The sequence below is a fragment of the Barbus barbus genome (genome assembly GCF_936440315.1).
Source record: "Barbus barbus genome assembly, chromosome: 6".
NCBI lineage: Eukaryota > Metazoa > Chordata > Actinopteri > Cypriniformes > Cyprinidae > Barbus > Barbus barbus.
Window position 1 is genome coordinate 20,028,833 of NC_136734.1, and position 25,042 is coordinate 20,053,874.

The window sequence follows — 25,042 nt, forward strand, 5'->3', positions numbered from 1 at the left end:
TGTTATTTTTGCACGCTTTAAAGAATAAATCTCTATGTCTAATGACAGAAAGTTATCAAGCAACATAATATAACTTACCTAATGTAAATATCCTTTACTGCTGCTGCTTCGTTAACATCTATCTTTGTCAAATTATTTGATTAAGAAAATGTCCAGCAAAGAAGTAAACGCTGAACTAAAAAGTGCCAGAGAAGCGATCAAAAATAAAGAGTTTAAAGTAGCTTTGAAACATTGTTTGTAAGGTAAGTATTTACTTCCAGCTGTCAGCTGTCATTGGTGTTTGGTGATGAGTTTTTGGCTCAAGGTCTGCATTTAAAGTCACATCAGAGGTGTTCAGCTGGGATCAGGACTTGGTTTCTGCAGACCAGTCAAGTTCTTCCACACTGACTCAATCAATCATGTCTTTTTGAACCGTGCCTTATACACAGAGGCACTGTCATGTTAGAATAGAAAAGGGTCCTGTCCAAACTGTTGCTATAAAATTAGAAGCACCTAGAATATCATTACATGCTTTAACATTAAGATTTGTACTCATAGAAATTACTAAAGTAGTCAAACATGTTCATTAGAAGGGGGTGACCCAATACTTTTGGCAATATAGTGTATATGAGATGTTCATTTCAAAACTCCCTGTCTGGTTTTGGTGTATATAGATAGCTTATAGTGTATATAGATAGCTTCCATCTCATCTTTTCTCCTGATTGACTGTATTTGCATGGGTAGGTAAGTTAAACTCTCAAGTTAAACTATATTTGTGCACCCCAGGCTGTTCTCAAACATGAGAAGAATAACTATAATGCCTGGGTGTTTATTGGAGTGGCAGCTACAGAGCTGCAGCAGCCGGATCAGGCGCAGACCGCCTACAGAAAGGCCACTGAACTGGAGCCAGAGCAACTGCTTTCATGGCAGGTCAGTCATAGTTTATAAACTATATGAATAGTCCAAATGTAGTGTTTATCTAGGGACACAGTTTGTTAGCTGTTTGTTAAATTTGTCTTGATGACATTGAGCACTGCTGGACTCAGCAGTAATTATTTACTAGATGTGGATTTCTTTTACAGGGTTTGGCAAATCTATACGAAAAAAGTGAAGATTTCAAAGCTGAGCTGCCAAAGGTTTACCAGAATCTTATTACACTGTATGAAACGTAAGTAAAGTGGTCTTCTTTCCTGTTAGCATAATTTTAAAGGGGGAAAAAAATCTAATTGTAAAGTAATTAATCAGTTATAATCTTTTGCCGCTTTATTCACCTTTTTACATTTTTAAAAGTGTTCATGTTTAATTTACCAGAATTTCTTACATTTTGGAATTTTCCCCTACCCAGACTTTTTAAATTTCACTTCACAATAAATGAATAAAGTATTAAAATCAGGGACTCTTTCATTATTATAATCATGACAGTAATTTTTGTATGAGTTGTTTATGTCTCCAAAACATTTATATTTGGTTGTGAGAGAGGAGCACATACTTTTCTTGGCAACAGAATAAAAATTCTAAGCTCAGAAATGTCAATAATTTTAAGATTTGTCATCGTAATCTGAGTATGTCACTGCCATATTTAGTTTCTTATATTTATATATTTATACGTGTGTGTGTGTGTGTGTGTGTATATATGTATATGTATATGTATGTATGTATGTATATATATATATATATATATATATATATATATATATTCAAAGCATGTTTCTTACTCTCAAACGTTCTCAAAAAAGTGAAAAAATATCATTGTATTATACACCATTATCATTATCACATTCAAAAATACACTTTAAGGCAATGATCAGATTCTTGTTTCAGAACCTGTGATAAATGTGTTAATATGAGTTCAAATATATTGTTTTTTAAAAATTAATAGAATACTATTGCTTGATTTCTTTTGTGCGCTTGCAGCTCAGACAAAGCTAAATGTTTTGAAGTGAGCAAGAAGTTGGTGGAAGTCTATCAGTCGGAGAACTATTTACAGGTGTGATCTTTAAATATGATAAGGAAGGACTTGATGTTACAACTAGATTTAAGATTTAAGTGAATATAACTTCACTGTCTGTTACCCACACAAAATAATCTACACATTATTTCTAAAGTCATAACCAGACTTTATATCTGCATATGTGTGAAATATTTGCTGCTCCACACATAGGTGGCCAGAGTGTGGAGGAGGTTAATCCAGGTGAGGGAGGCAGAGGAAGGGGTGGAGGATTTAGAGCTGCTGGAGCTGTGGAAGGAGATGACCAGACTCTTGCAGGACACTGTTGATGATCAGGATAATGAGACTCAACAACACGTCAGTCAATTTCACCTGTCTCAAATACTACTTTTTGAGAATTTCCAAGTGCTTTTTTGTACATAGCCACAATTTAATGTCACACACATTTGTACACAGCTTACAGTGTGTATCTCTTTGCTCAACAGCTGATATCAGCATTTGAAAGAGCTTTGCAATTGGCGATAGATGTGCCCAGTGAAGCCCACAGGAACCTTTCACAGGACTACATTAAATGTCTTTCCGAGGTTGGCAAGCTGTATATGCCACAGTTATTGTAATATTCAAAATAATAATGACAAGACCAAAGAAAATGTTTAATTTATATATTCTGCAGCTTCCTCATGAGGTGGCCAAGCTAAAGGAAGTTTGTAATGCAATGCTGTCACGCTATTCGTCACACTCCTACCCTCTAGAGGCCCTCAGTGAGCACGACATCAGAACAGGTCAGTTTATTAAGGTCAAATGAAGTCAATGGAATAAAACACACACACACAGGCTGTATCCGAAATCGCCCCCTATACCCTCATTCACTATTCCCTACATTAGTCCACTCATACAGTTCACTTGAAGGAGTGAGTGAATTCGGACACTAAGTGCACCGGAAGGACTGCCGCTTTTGCATAGTTTGCTTCCTGTTAAATAATCATTTGATACGGGCAGCTCCAATAGTAAGATTGAAGGATTTATCTTGAACTCTGTCACGGAAATTATTTATAAACCCTAATAGTCAATTTACAATTAATTTTGTACCTTTGTTGTATTCCACTGTATTACGCCGTGGACGAGCGCTTCTAAAATCAATGAATGGATGATTCAGCTGCGGGCGCCATCTTCTGGTGAGACGCGGGAATTCACTCGGCGCGCGACTCTCGCAGTGCATTCTGGGGATTCTCTAGCAGTTGAGTGTACATCCCTTGTACACTCGTTTTTGCGGTGCATTGTGGGATTGAATGAGTGCACTCGAGAACATCCACTAAGGTTTCGAACACCACTTAAAATGGCCGTCCCCTCAAATAGTGCACTATTTGAGGGTATAGGGGGCGATTTCGGATACAGCCACACACACAAAACTGTCAAATGCTGGATGACCCGTAGTTTTTTATATACTCCTATTTTATTTTATTTTTAAATCTACATTACTGTTCAAAAGTTTGGGGTCAGTAAGATTTTTTTAAAGCACCAAATCTGCATATCAGAATGATTGGATTATGATCAGGAATGATTTGTTAAAATACATGCATTTTAAATTTATTGAAATAGAAAAAAGTTGTTTTTATTTGTAATAATATTTAATCAAATAAATTGTCATTTTCTGATGAGACATATCAGAAACATCATACTCCAACCTTTTGAACAATAATGTAAGTGGAAAAATAATCCTGTTTCTGAAAACAAAACTCATTTTGAGTATTTCTAAATAAACACAGCTCTCAGATAATTGATCTTGTCTCTGATGATCCTGGTAGGTGACTAGTGAGGAAGCTGTCCGCTGTTTCAGCCGTCTCTCAGAACTGGATCCAAACAACTCACACGCTCACTTTGGTCTTGGTATTAAAGCTTGTCAGTATAAAAAATATGAGGATGCCATCAAAATGATTAGTCTAGGTGAGTTTATAAATACCATAGAGAATTTGCAGATGTTTAGTGACTTGCTCCAGTATGGATGGAGGTTATCAAAGTTTTTCAAGCTTCTTAATAAGTATGTTTCAGACCAGATTTCAAGTGTATAATGCAAGAAATGCAGTGTATCAAATTAATATAATGCATTTCTTGGTTCATTTTGATAACTAAAAATGTGTTTTAATAACTCTTTATGTTCATGTTCAGCTATACAACATTAATTAAACTCCTAGCAGTTCCTAAACCATACTGTACAATGTAAATGACAAAATAATATGTTTAACTCTTTTGTTGTGTTTTTCCTGCAGGATTGAAGCGTATGCGCTCCTCTATCGTTGGCTGGTATAATCTTGCTCTGGCTCAACTGAAAATGCATAAATACTCTGACAGTGCTACAGCTTCCAGCCAAGGTACTGCATGATAAAAATAACATTTAAAACACAGCTAACATGACATCTACTCAATCAGCTGCACTAACAGGGTGGAAAAGGGCTGTTCTCAGAAATATTCTGTTTTGTGTCTTCAGGGCTGAAGTCGAGTGTGGGGAACTCTGATGATTGGACTCATAAGCTGCAGAGGTTGAAACTATAGAGGCTCTGGTGAGGACAGGAAGAGACCAGGATGCTGATGAAGCTCTGCAGATCCTTACACATGTATCATTTTAAAGACTGACACAGATCTACAGTCTAACAACAGATTTTCTTGAAAGAAGTCTTATATGCTCAGCAAGGTTGCTTTTGATAAAAAATACAATGAAACGGTATTATTGTGAAATATTGTTACAATGCAAAATAGCTCTTTTCTATTTTAATATTTTAATTTATTCCTGTGATGGTAAAGCTGAACTTTCATCAGACATTAATCTTTCTAAATGATAAATCAGTTTAATATGCTGATTTGGAACTAAATAAACATTATGATTGTTGAAAACATGTTGAAATCAGTTGTGCTGCTTAATATTTTTGTGGAAACACAAAACTATATTTTTTAATGATTCTTTGATGAACAGAAAGTTCACGAGCAGCGTATACTTGAAATAGAAATCTTTTGCAAAATTGTCTTTACTTTCACTCTGATCAATTTAATACATCCTTACTGAATAAAAGGTTTCATTTCTTAAAAAAGAGAAATGAATATTAATAATTGTTTGATAATCTATTTGATTTACATAACGTTCATAATGACTCCTTTTAGATTTCAGATGCCAAAAATGACCCAGTGCTTTTAGCTTTGAAAGGAAGAGCTCACTTGCAAAAAGGCCAAACTGAGGAAGCATTTCAGGTGAAACATTTTCTTTAAACAGGAACAGAATTACTGAAATGTAATCTTCAAATAGCATGATAGATTTTAGGATATTAGATGTTTAAAAAAAGCTAAGTACACCAGATCTTGTTTAAATGAAATCATTCTTACAGGTTTCAGCTGAGCTGCTGAGCTCTCCCCCAGGATCTGTGGTGGGTCTCACTCTGAAGGGGCTGGTGCATGTTGCGAAAGAACAGCACAAACAAGCTGAAGAAAGGTGTGAAACCCCTTCTAAACACACACACACACTCACATACAGCATCATATCCAGCATAGGTTTAAACGCTAAACACTGATCCTCTTGTCTTCTCTCTGTCTCACAGCTTTCTAGAGGCTTTATTCGAGAGCCCAGATAATGGGGAGTTGTTCTTCCTGCCGGGGCGCCTGTTCTGGATCATGGGAGAGGAAATAAGAAGGGACCGCAGCAAAGCCCATACACATTTACTCAAGGTAAAGCCAGCAATATCAGACCTTATGCTCTTTATGCTTGCATATAGACTCCAGAGTCTTTTCTCTTGGAATATAAATAAGTAATGACTTGTTTTCTGTTATTTTAAGGCTGCTAAACTGGACCCGTATCTCGGTTCAGTGTTTCGTTTTCTGGGTCATTACTATAGAGAGGTGGTAAAAGATCAGGGCAGAGCCAGAGGCTGCTATAAGAGAGCGTTTGAGCTGGATTCCTCTGATGCGGAGGCTGGAGCGGCTACTGTAGACCTCAGCATGGAGCAGGGGGACATGGTGAGTTTTAAAAAGTCTTGTAATCCAAGATGGTCCCATTGAGGGTATCCTTTGCTTAGTTTTTTTTCCATTAAAATCCATCTTCAAAGTTGCAACAAGAACTTGTTGTAGATGCTGTAGAAGACACAGAGTTCCTGTTAATGGGGTTTATTGACTGTGTGATGTGTTCTCTGCTCTTAGGACTCAGCTCTGACTGTTCTGCAGTCTGTAACCGAGAGAGCCACTACTGGCTCTGCTAAATGGGCCTGGATGAGGAGAGGGCTCTACCACCTCAAGATTGGCCAGCATCAACAGGCCATTGCAGAGTAAGTGAACTGATTTCAGCTATAAAGCATAAGTGGTAATATGATTTGTTTAAATGGGCCTGGATGGTGAGCTCAGCAGATATTTAAAGATCTTATTTAATGCAGCTACATTAAAATTGGCAGTTATAACGATGCAAGACGTTAATATGATTTTCTAAAATGTTATTAATAGTAGGCCTATAGCATTAATTCTCAGTATTTTGTGCCATTTGGAAATAAATTAAAGGGATATTTCACCCCAAAAAATGTTGTCATCATTTACTCACCCTCATGTCGTTACAAACCTGTATGAGTTTCTTTCTTAAGTTCAACATAAAAGAAGATATTTTGAAGAATGTTGGCAATCAAACAATTGATTGACCCCGTTGATTTATTTCTTTTCCTACTATGCAAGACAATGGGGACCAACAACTGCTTGGTTCTTCAAATTTCTTCAAAATATCTTCTTTTGTGTTCAACATATGAAAGAAACTCATACAGGTTTGGAACGATGCAAGTAAATGATGAGTAAATTTGAGAAAAAGCAACTGCAGCCTCAGCTGGCATCATCATCGTTCATCTGCAGCAAATGCAGCAGAGATTGCCATTCCAGAATTGGGCTTTATAGCCACTCGCGAAGGTGCAGATAGATGAAATTTCATCAAACTGGAAGCCACACCAACGTCTCCTGGAGACGGAAGGATGCCGACGGAATGATTGAATTTTTTTTATTTTATTTTTTTTATTTAATTATTCATAAATTAGCCTTCATTTCATAGACCAGAGTGGAAGAAGAGTTCATTTCCGAGAATCCCACAATTAATTTAGCCTTTAAGTCCCACTTTGCTGTCTCCGGAGAAGCCTTCACCAAAAGTTAAATGTGGGGATTAAAAATGTTAAGATATTAAAATGTTGAGATGTTTATTTTATCTTATTTTCATATCTTAAGGACTTTGTACACCAAAATTCTGAAAGTTAGCCATGATTCTGCTTTGGTTTTAGTCTGCAGGCGGTGTTGAGGGCAGACCCCCAGGATTGGGTGTGCTGGGAATGTTTAGGTGAGGCTTACCTTAACCGCAGGAGTTTCACAGCAGCCCTGAAAGCATTTGATAAAGCACATACTCTGCAGCCCACCTCTATCTACAGCCTCTATCAGACCGCTGCCATCAAACAGATCCTCGGCCGGTTTAAAGAGGCTGCTGCAGAGTACAGGCAGATCTTAGAGCAGGAGGACTACGTGCCAGCATTGAAAGGTTTGTGTGGTTTCTGCAGTAATACTTGAATCTCTCAGATTAATGACCATTTCATCCAGTATTCAAGTTTATAGTGTTTCATAAAGCATCTTTATTATATTGTCAGGTCTGGGTGAATGCTTGCTAGCCTTGGCTAGAAGTGCACTTGATGACTATCTTGATGGAAGAGCTGTAGATTTGATACAGAATGCCATCCATTACCTTTTCAGGTAAACATGAAGGTGCACTGGGTAAAGGGAATATTTGTGTTTTATTTAGTGAAGTGGCGTCTGACCATGTGAGGTTAGTTGGATGGATGTCATCCAGCAGGTACTGATCAAATCTCAATATTTGTTTCAACATTCCAGAGCTTTAAAGCAAAGGCCAAATCTGTCGTGTCTGTGGAAGTTACTAGGTGATGTCTGCACCACCTTCAGGACTGTTTCCCCAAACCGAGCCAAAGTGCTGGTACCTGGAGCTCTATGTGGAATGGATCCACCTGATCAGGGCCATACACTGGACCAGAGACAGCTCCTCACTCTAGGAGAAAGGTACAAGAGTAGAACCATATTAAACTAAATGGTGAAATAAAAATAAAGTAATATTCAGTAATGAAGCTATATTTTACCAGGTGCTTTGGTCGCGCTTTGAAACTCATGCCTGAGGCCCCTAGTCTGTGGTGTGACCTTGGCTTGAACTACTGCAACCAATCCAGACTGCTCAGCTGATTTTATCCTGAAGAGGATCAGCAGCCTCTGCTGGAGAAAGCCGTACAGGTACATGACCTGACCTGGAATCAGTGTTTCGTAATGCTTTCATGAAGATGTGTTTTAACAGGCTGTTTTGGTTTGGCTCTGTTCTAACAGTGTGTGAAGAAGGCAATCATGCTCGACAGTGCGAATCACACATACTGGAATGCCCTCGGGGTGGTCTCCATGGCAAAGGGTAGATAAAAATATACATATGATGTGCATAATCGCATTAGTCTGGATTATATAACGGTGTTGTGATGGACTATTCTTGTGTCAATTGTATATTCTGCTTTTATATTTTAGGAATAGAAAACTTTGAACTTGCACAACACTGCTTTATCAAATCGGTAAAAGCAGAGTCAAATGTAAGTAATGCAAGAAAAATAAACTCTTTCTTCACTTTTTAAACATTTGTTTTGATACAACTAATGTATCTCCTGGTTATTTTTCAGAATGTGGTTGCATGGACCAACCTTGGTGCTTTGTATCTGAAGAAGGGAAATATAGAGGTAATATGATTTTTGTCAAGTTATTAGCTTGACTTCACATGTTTTAGAGAACCATGCTGATAGTCCTTTTTCTACATTATTTCTTTTTTTTTTAGCTCTCGCATGAAGCTTTCAAGATTGCTCAGTCTCTAGAACCCCTCTATGTGAACTGCTGGATCGGACAGGTAGACTTTAGTTCAGACCAATAGTTCAAATAACATCCAGTGCCCTTCTTTATTCCAGTATGACACACAGAACTTCTTTCTCATTGTACAGGCCCTGATTGCTGAGTCAGCGGGCAGTTATGACACCATGGATCTTTTCAGACACACCACAGAACTGAGTACTCATGTATGTCTAATAATTTCTGAAATATACACAGTTGCTCAAAAGTTTGGAGTCTGTACGTTTTATTTTAAATAATTTTCTTATGCGCACAAAGGCTGCATTTATTTGTTTAAAAAACAGTAATATTACAGTAATTACAATGTTACTGTAATATTAATTCAGTTTAAAAGAGCTGTTTTCTATTTGCATATATTTTAAAATTGAATTTATTCCTGTGATGGCAAAGCTGAATTATCAGCAGCATGTACTGACCCAAACCTTTGAACAGTTGTGTAGTTTCTTTTTTAGGTTTAGACTATTGATCAATATTCTGTTTGCAGTAACATGTTTATTTGATGTTAGACTGAAGGAGTGAAGGGTTATGCATTTTGGGTTTGCTCCACACTGCTGGACAGGAGCAACAGAGACACAGAGATCTACCTCTACAACATAGTCCAGATGAACGCCGTCTCTGCTGCCCAGGTGGCTCTGAGCAAGTACACTGGTATGAGAACACAAACATAGCATACTGTATTAAGATATTGCAAGGGCATTTATGTGTCTGTCATTTATTGTCTGATCTCAAACCAATTTTGTTAAAAATAAATAAATATATAAATAACACAATATTGTCTTTAACCAAAGTTAAAAATAAGTTTCTTTGTCTCACCCATATTTAAAAAAATAATAATAATAATACACAATCTATATTTGTAACTATTATGAAGTATGTAAATACATTAATATGGAATTATATGCATGCTTTATAGGCCAGGCTAAAAGGATCTTTAGCCTGAAAGCAGTTAAAGACCCCTGATATATTGAAAGATTTCACCAGGAATGCAGGTGGAATGGCTAGATAAAATTAAAAATGTGTTTCTCCCTAACTATTAAGGAAATGATCCATGTGACAACGATAAATTATTTAAAGATGAAATGAGGTAATGAAGCTCAGTGTTCTCTCTTTGTTTTACACCAGAGAGGATTCAGACAGACCCAGATGCCTTCATCATGCTCGGATACCTGAACACACACCTGCAGCTGAGGAAGCAGGCCACTGAGGCATATCGCAGGTTTGCCACCTCTAGCTATTTATACATTTGGAAATCCTGCCCTGCCAGATGGACAGCAAGTCTAAACCGGATTTTAAACCGGAAACTGGAATTAATTAAATATAAAATTATTGATTTTTGTTTTTTATTATCATATTTTTATGTTATGTTCCAGGCTCAATTGTATTATCACATTCAGCATTAATTGATTTTCATTCATTTTATGTTAATTTTTTTTAATTATTAATATGTTTATTTTTATAAATTTTATATATATATATATATAATTTATTAAAATTGTTTTAATTTATTACAGAATGAATGCCTAAAATTTGCTGCGGAAAGTTTCTGTCACTGATCTGGACCACACTGGTATTAAATCATTCTTTGATATATTCTGTTCTCCAAAGAGCTGTCAAGTTGCTTCAGGCGTCTCCTCACACAGATAAGCTCAGCTTTGCTCTAAGGGGTTACGGACGTGCCCTCAGGTAATCCTCACTTTGCACAACTATGCTGTCAGTCATTTCATCTATAGCAATGCTATTAGATTTATCAGTGTCAGTGATGATGGACAGTGGGAAGAAGCAGTGCACATTTATTCCTCCACACCACTAGAGGAGTTGCATGATCTCATCGGGCTGGCACTCGCATGTTTCAGAAGTGGTCGCTTGCCAGAAAGTCTTCAGGGTGAGCAGTCATTGCCATTTCGCGATTGTTGACCACAATATATTCTGCAAGTACTCAAGCTTGTCATTTTGTATGGTTCTGAGGGTATCTGTGTGCCTATTTCCAGCCTATGAGAAAGCCCTTGCAGTTGCCTCTAGCGAGAAGGAAAAGGCCTGTATACTCACTGCACTTGCCCTGATACAGCACAGGCTGGGCAACATCGATCATGCCAAAACTCTTCTCTTCAAGTGGTAACATAATGACTCAACTGTCTCAGAGCAACACATTTTCTGCTTTAGCCATCAAAAGCAAAGCCTTTCTCCTCTTGTTTATGTTTGTGTGTGTGTAGCTCCATGCTGAAAGAGCCCGTCTCAGAGAGTCTGCAGTGTCTGTGTTCTCTGGGTTTGGTTCATGGGGACGTGATGCTGGCAAGTGCTACGCTTACTGAGCTGCTAAAACTGGGGGAACCTTTGGGAGGCGCTGTGGAGGAGCACTGTCTGCTCACTTGCACCCTGCTGGCCCTGCAGGGCAACTATAGCGGCGTACACAGGGAGGCTGCTAGGGCTATACACAGGTACTTTGTAATATTTAGAGATAGTGTCTCCTAATTGTATCCTTAAAATGTGATAGATTAAGAAAGAAGAAAATTAGATTCTGTTTTAACAAAATGCAACAAACAATACTTGTCCAAAAAAATCTTTCTTCACATATCTATTATATAGTATATTAGTATAAGACATATAAAATTACATATTATATTAAGCATGATTCATATTAAGATGTCAGATATGTTCTGAATACCTGTAATTTTGTTGCATTGCATCTTTGATCATGATTGATGATGAAATTTATTAAAAGTGAACTTCCTGTTCATGAAAGAATTCTGAAAAATGTAGCACGGTTTATAAAAAAAAAAAAAAAAAATGAAGCAGCAAAACTGTTTTCAATATTGTCAATAATAATAAATGTTTCTTGAGTAGCTAATCAGCCATATTAAAATGATTTCTGACGGATCATGTGACACTGAAGACTGGAGTAAAGACTGCTGAATATTGAGCTTTGAAAACAGTTATTTTAATTTGTAATATTTCACAATACTACTGTTTGTTATTCTTGACCAATTAAATGCAGCCCTAGTGAGCATAAGAGACTTATTTCAAAAACATAAAAAATCTTACTGACACGAACATTTATTGTTATTATATTATATTATATTACTATAAAATGGCTAGTTGTTGCAGTAAAGTCTGCTTCGAGCCAGACTGAGATCAAAATAGACTTTCAGTTGTTGCTGATCAGTTGAAGACCGGACACTTCACTTATTGAATATTTGTCCAGCCCCATTATGTCTTGTTGAGTAGGGAATGGAGGACTTTGATTAAATTAAATGCTCCTCTTTATTTGTCCAATAGCAAGTGACTTTTCAATGTCCTCCTTTAAACTACATCGTATAAAGGTTTGAAAACACTCAAATGCTATTAAAGGGAAGATGCTTTAATCTAATTAACCTCACGTATGAATCATTGCATTTGGTTAATTAACCCAAATGTCAAATTAGGTACCCGAACACCCCAGAATTACAATAATTATTTTTCTTCTGTGAGCCTTTTTTTTATATAAAAAAATATGTGTTTGACATCTGTTATGTTGTAGGAACCCTGGAAATCCTTCTCTCTGGGCACTTCTATCCAGACTGGTCCCACAGTACTGCCCCAACAAAGCCGATGTAAGTATTCTCACATCACTTTCACACATATTTTAGGAGAAAGGAAATAGTTCACCTTATGAAAGTATTGACCGTAAGTGTTCTTATTTTCATCAGGGAGGTGCTGTGGCCGGCAGTGTGGCGTGTCATGCCAGCTTGACGCTTGGAAAGGTAATTTAACATTTGTGGATGAACTCTTTTGTCAAGATCTGTGTCCATTAAATTAAAGTTCAACTCTTTTTATCTGTAGAGGGCGTTGCTGTACAGTGGAGTAAATCAATTGGCCTCAGGCCGGCACTCTGGTGAAGACAGAAGATGCAACGCTTTGAAAACAATCCAGAGAGCTGTGCTGCTGTGCCCAGGTAAACTGAGTTACAATCAGACACTCCGGATCAGTTCTGAAGTTAGCTGCTAAACAAGTTACTAACTAAGATTTGAAAGATTCAAAAACAGACTTTCCAAGACCCCTATCTCATAATTCCCTAACATAGACTAATACCAGACTACCAAACCCAGACTAGACCCTTTGAGGCCCAGGACACTGACCAAAATCTCTTTCCAGGAAGTCAGTTCTCTTAGTATAATGACATAATGGTTACTTTAAAGTGTGGGAACCTTGAAATATACAATGCAGAATTTATGCCAAAGTTGTATTGAGCTTTGGCTTCTTGTTCAGGAACGTTATTAATGCAGTTTTGGACTGAATACACTCTTCTATAACCCTAAAACGATGAAAATATTCAATTTGGATAGTAAGAACCTTGCATTAAATGTATCAGCAGTTAAATGTATCAGCAGGAGTATGTGCCAAGTATAATGCAGAGAGGCCTATGTGAAAAGATTGAGCGGAGAGAAGAGATGCTGAGACATCGATATATCAGCCAGATGAAAGATTTGTCTGCAGCCTAGGTCGGATGGCAGTGATTCATTGATTGATTGATGTGTCCTCTGTCTTTCTCGCTGTATGGCAAATGCAGACGATCCTGCTGGGTGGGCGGGGCTAATGGCTGCCTGTCACACAGAGAACACTGCATGCTTACTCCAAGGCTCCGCCCCTCGCAGGGAAGATTTGGAGAGGGCTCATATGACTCTGGTGTCTGAAAAAGGTCAGCGAGACTTGAGAGTGTATTGTCAGTGTATTTGTATATATGCTGATGGGAGCATGACTCTAAAGCTGTGTGTACGGCCTGTTCTCAGTGAAGGGCCTGCAGGCAGAGGACGGGCTCTTGGCTCAGGCTCTGGAGGGATGGGTGCTGCAGCAGGCTGTGACTGGACTCAAACAGAGTGCCCAATATGACCAGGCAGAGACTCTCTGCTCCCAGGTACACACACACACACACACACGCATGCTTTCTCTTTCTATGTCATGCTGTCCCCTACTGATGCATCTCTCTTGTGTGAATCGGGCACAGGTGCAGACACAGACAGGCTGACCTGTTCTTGGGTTTCAAAGCAGAACTGTGTGCCTGTTTCATGCGCTGACATGGCACCATCTGTCTAATATCCATATATTGTGGCTTTCTATCTGCTCATAATGCTTGAGCTGTTCCCCTTTGAGGTGTATTTGTAGAACAGGAGTGTCCAGACTTGCTCCTGAAGGGCTAATGTCCTGGATAGTTCAGCTCCAACTTGCCCCAGAACAGCTGCCTTTTCTAGTGATACTGAAGACGTTAATTAGCTGGTTAAGGTGTGTTTAGTTGGGGTTGAAGCTGAACTCAAGTCTCCTAAGTCAGTTGAAAATGTGCTATATAAATGAAGCTAAGTAAACCAAAGTGTATCACAATATAGATTACTAGTATTGTAAAAAGATAAAGCAAGGAAAGTTGTAAAACAAAACACGCGTCATTCTAACAACATTAACCACACTATTATTTCTTAGACTCAAAGTAAACGTCCACTGCTGTGATTGGCTAACAGTTGTGTTTGTTTGACTACACCCTTCACAGATGGACACTGCTCTGATTTTGGTTAAAACACATAAATACTCATATCAATCGATCTGTTTAACAGACAAACCAATAGTGATCACGTAATAAAAACAGTTACTCACACTTGTGTTTCAGTATTACTGTTGGATTGAATATAGTCAGCGCAGCATCGTCTTTTAGTTTCAGTCTTTCAGAAAATCCTGCGTCGAATTGCGCCTTGTTTGTAAACGAATCTGTGGTAAAATTAAGTGAACAAAGGACGGAGTTCTTACTGATGCAGTTTGGAACTTAATTAAAAATAAAGTTCATCCACTCTTTCCTAACGTTGTGATCAGAAGAAAGGCACTTTTTCCCACAACTTGACACTGCATAGCGTCTTGTCTTCAGAGCCATCTTTATCATTTGGTTTCTGCATAGACCTGCGCATTCGCCTCTCTCATAAACACTACATGTGCAAATCGGTGGGCAGTGCTAAACTGGCAGCGATGTACAAGCAGGCGTTGATCTTCTTCTAAGGAGGCTTGTGTTTATCCACATTATTACATTATAGAGTCGTACATTCCTTAAGATATCGTTTAGGCAGACTGGCTACAATATAAGCTGTTTTTAGTCTAATGAGAAAGTTTTGAGTTCTGAAACTTACCGGATGTTTTTATAGTACAGTGACCTCTTATATGTCAAAAGATCAAGGGATTTTTGGTCGCCAAGTTCATGATACCTTTAAGGTAACAATTATAATTTTATCACTGGTTTTCAGTGTTGCAATTCTAGAAAGTCTCCTGAGCAATGCAAAAAAAAAAAAATACACTAAGTCACAAGTCTTTTAAAGGTATAGAAAATATGTTTAAATGATGTATACTCACATGAGTCTAGTCATATCAGTGGCTTTGAAAAAGCTCTTTTATTCACTCCCCTTCCCCCACTCCTGGTGGCCACCATGTTGAGATCATGAAATTTGTGTTTTGCCAGTTTAATAACACAAATATCAGACAAGCTTACCTCGAAATCTGATATTTTCCTTGGAACATCAACATATGTTACACACCACTCAACCTGCGGTAATAAGTCATTAAAGCTGGTTAGAAGCAGAGAAGCTAATGTTGTCATACTGGCTAGGAAGTAAAACTTAAACATGTAATTACATTATGCCCATTTAACTGTTTGTATAATTTCCTCTTCCTCTCTGAGGTTTTGAGTGTATCTCCAGAGCATCCTGTGGTGTTCCTGATGTTAAGGCAGGTTCAGTGTGAGCGACTCCTGTTGTCTGGTGCCGGTAACTATGTTCCTCCTGCGGTGCTGGATCAGCTCAGCACTGCTGTCATGGCCAACCACACATCTGTGTCTGCCTGGCATGTACGTACATTCAGCATCTCACTGAGGAGAGCTTGGTGTCAGATTAATTTCATAGTAAAAGTCAATGTAAATGTGTTATATGTATTTAATTTGAAATATTGCCTTTTTGGTTTCCCCTGGTCTGAATGTGTTTCTCACACTTTATTAAATCACACAGGAGATTTTCAATGAAACCAACAAATGTTTTTATACTCTATATAGGAAGGAGGTTTAACAAGGTTTACTCATTGTTAATTTGATCTTGCTGTTTCTCAGTGGTTGGCAGAAGTGTACCGTTCTCAGGGTCTGCTGGCTCAGGCCTCTGTGGCATATAGACAGAGTCTTCAGCTGGCTTCTCAGCTCGGTGACCAGATTGGAAAGATGAGCAGCCTGCTCCGACTAGCCCTGTTGTCGCTCATGCCGTGTTTGGTGAGTACCAGATTAATCTTGTACAGGGAAGTTGGGAGAAATTGGCACAGTTTTCTCAGACACTTTTTTATGTACCTGAATGACTAAATCCGTTTTTTGTATTTAACACACAAGTAAACAGACAGAATTTGAAAAATATAGTAATATTAAAAAATCGAATATAAATTGTCGATATGTCGGTGTGTGTATATGTATATATTAAGTTTAAATGTCAAATACAAAGTCTACAAATTAGTCTCAGATTCAGCTGGTTCGATTTTGTCACCTTCAAGCAGTGACTAATTTACCTGAATATTAATGATTGAAGAATAATGCAGAATAGTTAAAGTAACACTACTTTCTTTGTGAAAATAGATTTCTTTGTTTGCTGTGCTTTCTTCTAACAGTTCTTCTTGTAGATGGAGTACCTCTAGACAGCTGTAAAACCTAGCAAATCCCAAGTCTTTACATTAGCTCAGAGGATGTGCATTGTGGATTTCAAACACAAATATATGGCATACCAATGTTTGGTTAATTTCCATAAAATACCATTTAAAAGATTGGGGACAGTAAGATGATGTTTTGAAAGAAATTAATAGTTTTATTTAGCAAGGGTGCATTAAATTGATCAAAAGTGACAGTAAAGACATTTTATAGGCATGTCATAAAAGATTTCTATTTCAAATAAATGCTGCTATTTTGAACTTTCTATTCATCAAAGAACTCTGAAAAAAAAAAAAATAATCACAATTTTCCACAAAAATATATGGCAGCACAACAGTTTTCAACTTGAATAGTAAAAAAGAAATTGGAGTAATGGCTGCTGAAAAGACCATCACAGAATTTATTTATTTATTTTAGTGCTGTTAAACAATTAATCGCATCCAAATAAAAGTTTTTGTTCACATAATATATGTTTGTGTACTGTGTATATTTATTATGTGTATATAAATACACACTTGCATGTATATATTTAAGAAAATTTTTATATTTGTATACTAAATCTATTTATATATAATATAAATTATATAAATATTAATATATACATGTAAATGTTTTCAAAATATATACTGCATGAGTGTGTATTTATATATACATAAATATACACAGTAAACAAACATAAGAAATAGTAAACACACAGTAAACAACTTTTATTTTGGATGCGATTTAATCATTTGACAGCACTATTTTATATATTTATTGTGTACAATTTCTTAATCATTTCTACTACATTTTAATACATTTGGATACATGTTTTCCTTGTCACATTTTAAAGTAGTTTGTCTGTTAGTGTCTGTGTGACTGCTAATAAAAATGAACATTATTATTTTGGGCTAAGCCTCTTACAGCACCTTCAGGCATCTTTCATGCACATTTGCTCCTTTTTCTCTGCTTTCTCGTCCTCCCTCCCTTTTCTTTTTGTCTAACCCCATCCACTGACTGCAGCATTGCCTGCTAAATTGAATTAGACACTTTGTGGCTGGACTTTCATTACTTTTAATTAAAGTGTGTCAGCCTTCAGCATATCCAGACTCCGGTCATATATTAGTCTGAACTTTGCCAGCTAAAATGCATTTAAAATCCTTGTTTTAGAAGGTTTTTTAATTACTCATTCCATTGCACAAAGTTTACAGACCATTCTACAATGCAAGTAAACACTGTGTAAAGATGGCTAATTGTACTTCTGACAACAGGCTGGTGTCTGTGTCTCTGAGTGGAAGGATCTGGTGTTGGAGGCCAGCACTGAAGTCTTAAAGATGGGTAGCTCACCAGTAGCTCTGCTCTTTCAAGCCTTACTGCAGTTCTCTATAAAGATGAGTGCCAGGTAAGGCCATTTCACAAAGCACAAGATACTTTTGTGCCATTCTCTTGCTGCATATGAGAGGATTTTTGCATATAGCTTTAGTATGGTTTTGTGTTCGTAATTATTGTCACCTTGATATTCAGTCAACATATCAGATCAGTCCGACCTGTTCTATGCCACATGTTTGTATTTCATTGTTTGCCTCTTCTTGGCATTGCATTCATATTTAGTCTATTTAAATATGAAATATATCACCTTTATTCATGATATCAGAGGGTAAACTGGATCAGGATCAGATTGATAATGGTTTGTTCTTCCACAGGGAAACCCGTCACCTGTAGGAGAATATTGTTTATGCTTCAGCCTCAGGTGGCTCTGAAACAATAGCGTCAGTGGCACGCTGGTACCTCCTGCGCCACCTGCATGCCAAAGATGACCTGGAGCTGATAGATGTGAGCAATTGCATTCACTCTCTCTACTTGAAAACAAATGAGTAACTCAGGCTTGTGTTGCCCTTATCAGATTTGATTCCAATGTAATAAAACGTAATGAAAGTTCAGCTTCAACTACCTACTATTTTAAGATTAATACATATGCATATAGGTATTAATACCTATAATAATACAGTGTTTCATTATCCGTTTATTATTTTTAGTGCTGTCAAATGATTCATCGCAATTAATTGCATCCAAAATAAGTTTTTGTTTACATAATATATGTGTGTTTACTGTGTATATTTTTATGTAAAAGTATATATTCTGAAAATATTTACATGTATATTTATATTCAAATAATTTATATTATATATAAATATATTTAATATATAAACATGACATATTTTTGTTAAATACTGTGTATACATGCATGTGTGTATTTGTATATACATGATATAAATATACATCGTACACACATGTATTATGTAATTAAAAAATATTATTTTGGATGCATTAAACGTGATTGACAGCACTAATTATTTTATAAATGTTCTTTTCTTGCTTCAGATGTCATTATAATTGTCTGAATGGTACCTATTGGCCATCTAATACAATTAATGAGATGAATGAACTACATTCACAAGCTCAAGCTTTGTATTTAAAAGGGTCATGACATGATAAATCAATTTTTCCAGAGTTTTTTTTTATATATAAGTATTTGTACCATTAAAACATCCTGCAAATGTCATAGCTTACAACATATTCACCAGTATATAAAAAGGATCTAACCAAGTTCAAAAATCATCTCGTTTGGATATTCTGGGATTTGTGACTTCACGCTGGCAAATACATTTTCATATAACTACCTCTAGAGCATTTACAGCATCGCACTGTACGCCCCGCCCACTGGCATTCAGTCTGATGCCTGGTTGAACTGCAAGCATTGCATTAAAAGCAAATATAACCCATTATAATCACTGACGCTGTATACACTGGATGCAGTCTACATATGCTTGTTCACTTTGTAATGTATGCCATGCACTTGAGCTACTCCAGACAACAGGACAAATTCAGAAGGTCCCCAGCATCATTTTATACAGAGGGTCAGAGTGAGGGTTCAAAATAACCATTTTTCAAAATTATGACTGTTGAAGTGTATATGAAGTGAACCTCCAGTTAAACATTAAAGGTGCCATAGAATGTATTGAAACAATCTTTTAAATTGTTCTCTGATATCTACATAGAAGGTATGTAACTTAGGTAAGGGGAAAAAATGCCCAGAAACGGTTTTACATGTCCATTTACAACCCTAGAATTTGTCCCTAGAATGACACAGTCTGTTTTTGCCTTATTTGGAAGGTTCATGAATAGTAATGAGGAGGTCTGCTCTGATTGGCTGTTTCTCAGCGCGGATTTTTTCAGTAGCACAAACAGATTTTTACTGTCTGGCGTGAATGATGGAGGGACTAGGCATTCAACCTTATATGTTTGAGCCTGTATCAGACGAAGATACCGATTTTGAAGAACAACCCGTTTTTCTGAGATTGCACATCGACCCTTCTGAATGGTAAGTTTATTATTTAGTTTTTTAGTAAGGACCTGCAAAAGGTAACTGTAACGTCAAGGTTATATAGCATATAGCATTAACTTTGCACGGTAACTCATAACGTCAGCAGTCACGACTTTATTTTTAGCACTTTCACAACATTGGAATTATTTTAATGTGTAACCATACGATTTTACAATGATAGCTTTTTCACTTTGTGTCAATAACTGTAACCTGCGAACTGAGCACCCCATAAATGTGTTGTTTGTAAATAACTGAGTAGCCTACTGTCAGGTAGATTTATGTAGCCAACCAAAGTAAGGTTTAGAGTACGTTTTTCGATGTCAGTGTAGTCAGTGTCAGGTTTACTACTCTGTTGCTGTAGTGTGATTAGGACTTACCTTCTTAACGTATTAATAACACAAATTTACATCAATGTCTATAAATATATGTTTTACAGGTGTACTTGAGGAAATTGTGCACGCATGGCCCTCGAGAGAGAAAATATATGTTGCAGGGAAATACCACAGGTACTCCACAACTACACTTGATATATTTTTTGCAACCCATGTGCTTTTTCCTGCTTCAAAAATATGAAAGATTACTGTAAATAACAGTGCCATTATGATTTTTTCTTTTACAGGTCACAAGAAGAATGAGCCAAGTTCCCCACGACATATCATGCATGACAGACCATCCCGGCCTTGAACCTGTGTGTTTAAATATATATTCTTTGCAAAATGCAACGAATGTTTATAGAGCTGACTATGGGCGTGTGAGCGTCAGAGGGATGGAAAGGTAAGGCCAATCTTACACAGTTGTTACATGTTGTCTAAATAGAATTGTGCTGTTACATCCATATTACTTTATGAGTTCAGTGCATTGCACAGCCATACTGTCTGATCTATGTTAGAAATGACAAAACATGCAATAATGACAGATACTTATTGATGTGACATTTTTATTGTTCCTCCGCATCATACAAACATAAAACAAGAATAACCTGTTAACAAAATAAATACTAAAATGAACAATATGTGCTTTCCTCTCCCTCTCTCAATGCAGGCGGTGCAGACATTTGGCCTATAGATGGTTTGTCAGCTGGTGCTGGGGTTTCCTTGGAAGAAGTGTACGTGTTGTCATCCCTTCATGTGTGGAGCTGCGCATACGAAGGGAGTTTCCTGATGCTGCAGGGCAATATGTCGGCTTTAGACCCCCCCTCGACTGAAACGTGACACATGCTCAGCAATGGCTTTCTCCATGGAAGGTCTTTCATACTGAGCAGACAGGTACGGAGGCACAGGAATCCGCTCTATGGCATCCAGATATGGAAAGGGATCATGGACAACCTCTTCAAAAACACTGTCCATCAAGTTGATGACATAGCCTGTGAATTATGAGTAAAGTTCAATTCATTTATTTGCACAGTGACTTTGTGTCTTTGCACATTTGTTAGTATGTTTAAAATAAATACTTTTTGGAAAAGCTTACAAAATGTTTGCTCTGTCTTTACTGGTTTGACGGTATATCCTCCCTTTTTGGCTTTTGGAAAGTGAAGCTTGTACACAAGTTTCCCTTTAGATGTTGTCGTTTGTGGCCGGACACAATTCTCATTGAAGTGCACTGCAGAAAGGTACAATCTAAAGCACAAGACAATAAAACAAACAAATAGTTCATATTGGGCCCCCTTTCACACATACTTGTTATTGCATAGTCTTGTGACCTATGTTCAAGTTGTGAGAGAGACGACGTACCTGCATAGCATTCCGATGAAGGGGAAGACAACATTTTTGGGTGCAAAGTCCAAGATGACTTTGTGAAATGACTCCACAGTTGATGTTTGGTAATGTGGGCTCAGCTTCTCCACATCTGAAAGGACTCTCTTGTTTATCAGGACCTTATGTAGCCTATTCAGTGCTGTCGAACCTTGGGGAAAATCAGTCTAATGTTATTGATACAACACATAAATACTGGAGTATTTACGCAACATGCCCCATAACATGCTTATGAGTGTTTTAGGCAATTAACACACTGAGGTTACACACCTGGTTGAAACCACTTGCTACGTTCCTTAGACACCCTTTGTTCATGCTGACACTTAGGGAATGCTGGCTCAGAATGTGTGTGAATGTCTTGAATGTGGTTGATGATAGAGGTCCATTTGGCTAACTTCTCTGGTCCTGAATCAGAGCTAGTGGCAGACCAGTACAGGTGGTTGATGATGCTCTTATGCCACTTCTTCACCAAACTGCAGTCCTTCTCTCTGGAAATTTTCTCCACCTTCTTTGACAATCCTAATGAAGTAAAAATTAAAGGTTGATGCAGTAAGCTTCTTCAGGTAGTGGGTACTTCAACCATGAATATTTGAAATGTATTTTCTGTAAACCAAGATGCAAGCATTACCTTTCGCCATGTGCCAGACGTCATAATAGTGGTTAATTTTACGATCCTTTAGGAACTTTTGTATCTGGGGGTGACGGTCAGTGACAATGCAGTCCAACTTTACACCGCTTTTCTCCAGGAGATCCAAGCTTCTTCTAAGGCCCTCCTTCTCCATGTGATAACTTCCCCCTACCTCGTTGCTCTGTGCAGAAAAACAAAGATAAAATGTATTTTAATATCTCAATAAATTACATATATATTATGAAGTGTGTTTGAGAAGTAGCAATCTCTTGATCTCTTTGTAAAAATTGATGATTAAGGTTGTATACTTGCAATTTTTAAGTAGTTGTACATAAGAGTGTTCAAATACCTGCACCAGCTGTATGTCTATAATGTTATTTGTCTCCAAGTCCATCATGGTGTAGCTCCCATACTTGGCAGAATGTCCTGCAATTACAAAAAGACAGTGTTTCTAATCATTTTAAAATACAGCAGAATTAGTTATATGACAGGATCACATCATCATCTGCATATTTACATGGGCTTGTGCAATGTAATGTTTTAATATCAACAGAACAAATAGACATAAAAATGTCCACCTGGCGAGTCTGCTCGCATGTCACCACCAAGAATGACATTCTTGTTCTGGCTCAAGTAGTGCAGTTGCAAATTTTGTTCCTCATTCCACTTGTGGATGACAGCAGGTTCAAGGTATGTCCTGGCATGCCTTCTATAAGCATCGTATGTATGCGTTTTCAGGTACATCGCCCTAAACACCTTTTAAAACATTTAAAAAAAAAATTAGTTGGCCTGTCCAACTTGGACCCATTTGGTGTGTACAAAGTAGACAATACCTTTTGCATCTTCAGAAAGGAAGCTCCACTGAAATAGATGGCAGCAGACAACTGAAGGTTGCCCACAGGGGTGCTGCCAATGACAGGCTGACTCCTCCACTGTCTAAAGAAGTTACAGTGAGGGCACAGTTGGTCAATGGCTATGAAGGTCCCTCTTCTGCGTGGACGGACATTACAAGCTCTGGTGCAAACAGGACAACTCTCAAACAGGCTAAGAAGACATTTTTCAAATACTATGAACTTTGCATCCTTATGGGATGGCAATGATGTGGCACTGAAAGAAAAAAAAAGAAATAACATTGTGCCTGTTAGTAAAAAACAAAAAATAAAGTCAGTTTGTGTGAAAACATTGCTGAATTGTTAGAGAAATATAAATGTACTTACAAAACCTGTGACGATTCTGTCTCAGTTGTAACAGACCGTGCAGGATCATATGTAGAATCTTGTGGATCAGGGCATACAGAGGAAACATCCCCCATTTCCATATCCTCCTCCAATTCAACACGGCGCCTTTTGGCTGTTTTCGAAGATAGTTGTGTTCCCCTGGATAACACAATAGGGCCATCAGTTTGGCAGCCTACATCATTTGTACACGAGGTCTGTGATGTACTCTGAAACACAAGAGTGCCAAAAAATCATACTTCAACTGTCAAACCAAAAATATTTGAACAAAATGACTAGAATACTTGTCAAATGACAATACTTTCAACTTAAGTGGTGGAGAAGGTGATGTTACCTAAAAGGAGCGAGTGAGATATCTGTAAGCAACCAAACTAACCTAGTTAGCTCCTGACCTTTATGAAAAATAATGTGTTGATGAAATATAGGCTACATTATAAATCTACCCGGAATTTATATAGATGCATCTAACGTTACGGTTGTATTTTGTAGATTTATATGGCAATACATGCAGGAAATAATATTAACCTCTGCGTAAATAACGTAAGGTCTTCAGATTATTTCGTTATTTATGCTAGTTACTTGGTTTGCTAGTTATCTTAGGTTAAGGTTACTGTACTAGCATTTCACGTTTGATCTCGACAACACAGGGTAAATTATTGCTAACGTTGTTAGCTCACTAAGAAACATTCGTTATAAATATAAATCGCTATAACAGTCAATAAGTGGAAAAAAACACTACTTACTGCTTGCAGTAGGGGTTGTAATGGCAATATAGTTGGAATTGCCCCCTTCTTCAGTGTCAAACGCTGAGCAAAGCCTGCTTGATATTGTCCCAGGTTCGAAAAACTGTCCGTGGTAAAATGGGCAGAGCAAACTAACAACTTCGAATTGAATTGTTGCGGTATCCGGTTGTAGATAAACATCAACCATGCCTGTTGACAGTCCTTTTCTGTGGGAAGGGAATGAAAAGTGCTCACATCCCCTGCACAGCCTGGAACGTAACATTTATAGCCATGATCCGTCATTGTCGGCACTGTCTTCGGACTTCGGATGACTCGTCTCGTCTGCGCAGGTCCGGCTGGCCTAGAGCATGGGCGGGTATATGCAAATGTGGTGGGCGTAACTATTACGCCTCTGGACTGTTACGTAACAGTCGGTGTGGTGTTGGAATTTGCCCTTTTTTCAGTCGTCTTTTGCAAACACTTGATTTATATAAGAAGTAGTAAACGATGGTGTTTAAGACTCACAGTATGTTATGTCCATGTACTGAACTGTTATTATTCAACCATGCCAAGGTAAATTCAGTTTTCCATTCTATGGCACCTTTAAAATAATGTTAAAAATCCATGTCATGACCCCTTTAAGAAATGGCATTGTGTTTTGGGCTTGTAGACTCTGTTGGTGAAGGCTACAGCAGAAGGAGACAGCAGACTGGTGGATTTCCACAGACACCTTTACCCATCCAGCTGAGACCATCCACCATCCTCACATCCCTCAGGAGACCTGCATTTCACCTTACC

General features: G+C 37.6%; 2 protein-coding genes and 1 long non-coding RNA gene across 3 annotated transcripts; 2 read left to right on the forward strand and 1 right to left on the reverse strand.

The window, feature by feature from the left end:
• Positions 1-148: 148 nt before the first annotated feature.
• On the forward strand, positions 149-25,042 carry LOC306871584 (superkiller complex protein 3-like; the record flags this gene model as incomplete). The annotated part of the gene is given in 44 exon segments (XM_079419645.1): positions 149-233; positions 236-237; positions 766-909; positions 1,062-1,147; positions 1,894-1,966; positions 2,141-2,284; positions 2,413-2,511; positions 2,601-2,723; positions 3,745-3,871; positions 4,195-4,296; positions 4,413-4,474; positions 4,477-4,539; positions 5,081-5,167; positions 5,302-5,405; positions 5,512-5,638; positions 5,747-5,926; positions 6,107-6,231; positions 7,213-7,463; positions 7,570-7,672; positions 7,811-7,993; positions 8,074-8,167; positions 8,171-8,218; positions 8,309-8,387; positions 8,498-8,559; positions 8,647-8,703; positions 8,799-8,867; positions 8,959-9,033; positions 9,373-9,514; positions 9,989-10,082; positions 10,472-10,549; positions 10,624-10,748; positions 10,855-10,978; positions 11,077-11,301; positions 12,381-12,453; positions 12,550-12,603; positions 12,683-12,794; positions 13,410-13,538; positions 13,630-13,754; positions 15,549-15,713; positions 15,969-16,121; positions 17,795-17,925; positions 18,227-18,242; positions 18,246-18,356; positions 24,915-25,042. Coding segments are annotated over 44 exon segments (4,689 nt in total). The 3' UTR covers positions 24,993-25,042.
• On the forward strand, positions 18,825-21,373 carry LOC306871585. Its single transcript, XR_013784348.1, has 4 exons — positions 18,825-19,905; positions 20,345-20,414; positions 20,528-20,682; positions 20,950-21,373. It is a non-coding gene; the product is annotated as an uncharacterized lncRNA (long non-coding RNA).
• Positions 20,834-24,662, reverse strand: LOC306871583 (uncharacterized protein). The gene is made up of 10 exons (XM_079419644.1): positions 24,266-24,662; positions 23,505-23,731; positions 23,121-23,394; positions 22,866-23,043; positions 22,637-22,713; positions 22,288-22,468; positions 21,930-22,178; positions 21,639-21,810; positions 21,376-21,524; positions 20,834-21,271 (listed from the first exon to the last, which is right to left on the reverse strand). Exons 1-10 carry the CDS (start codon positions 24,545-24,547, stop codon positions 21,093-21,095), a joined length of 1,968 nt encoding a protein of 655 aa, XP_079275770.1. The 5' UTR covers positions 24,548-24,662; the 3' UTR covers positions 20,834-21,092.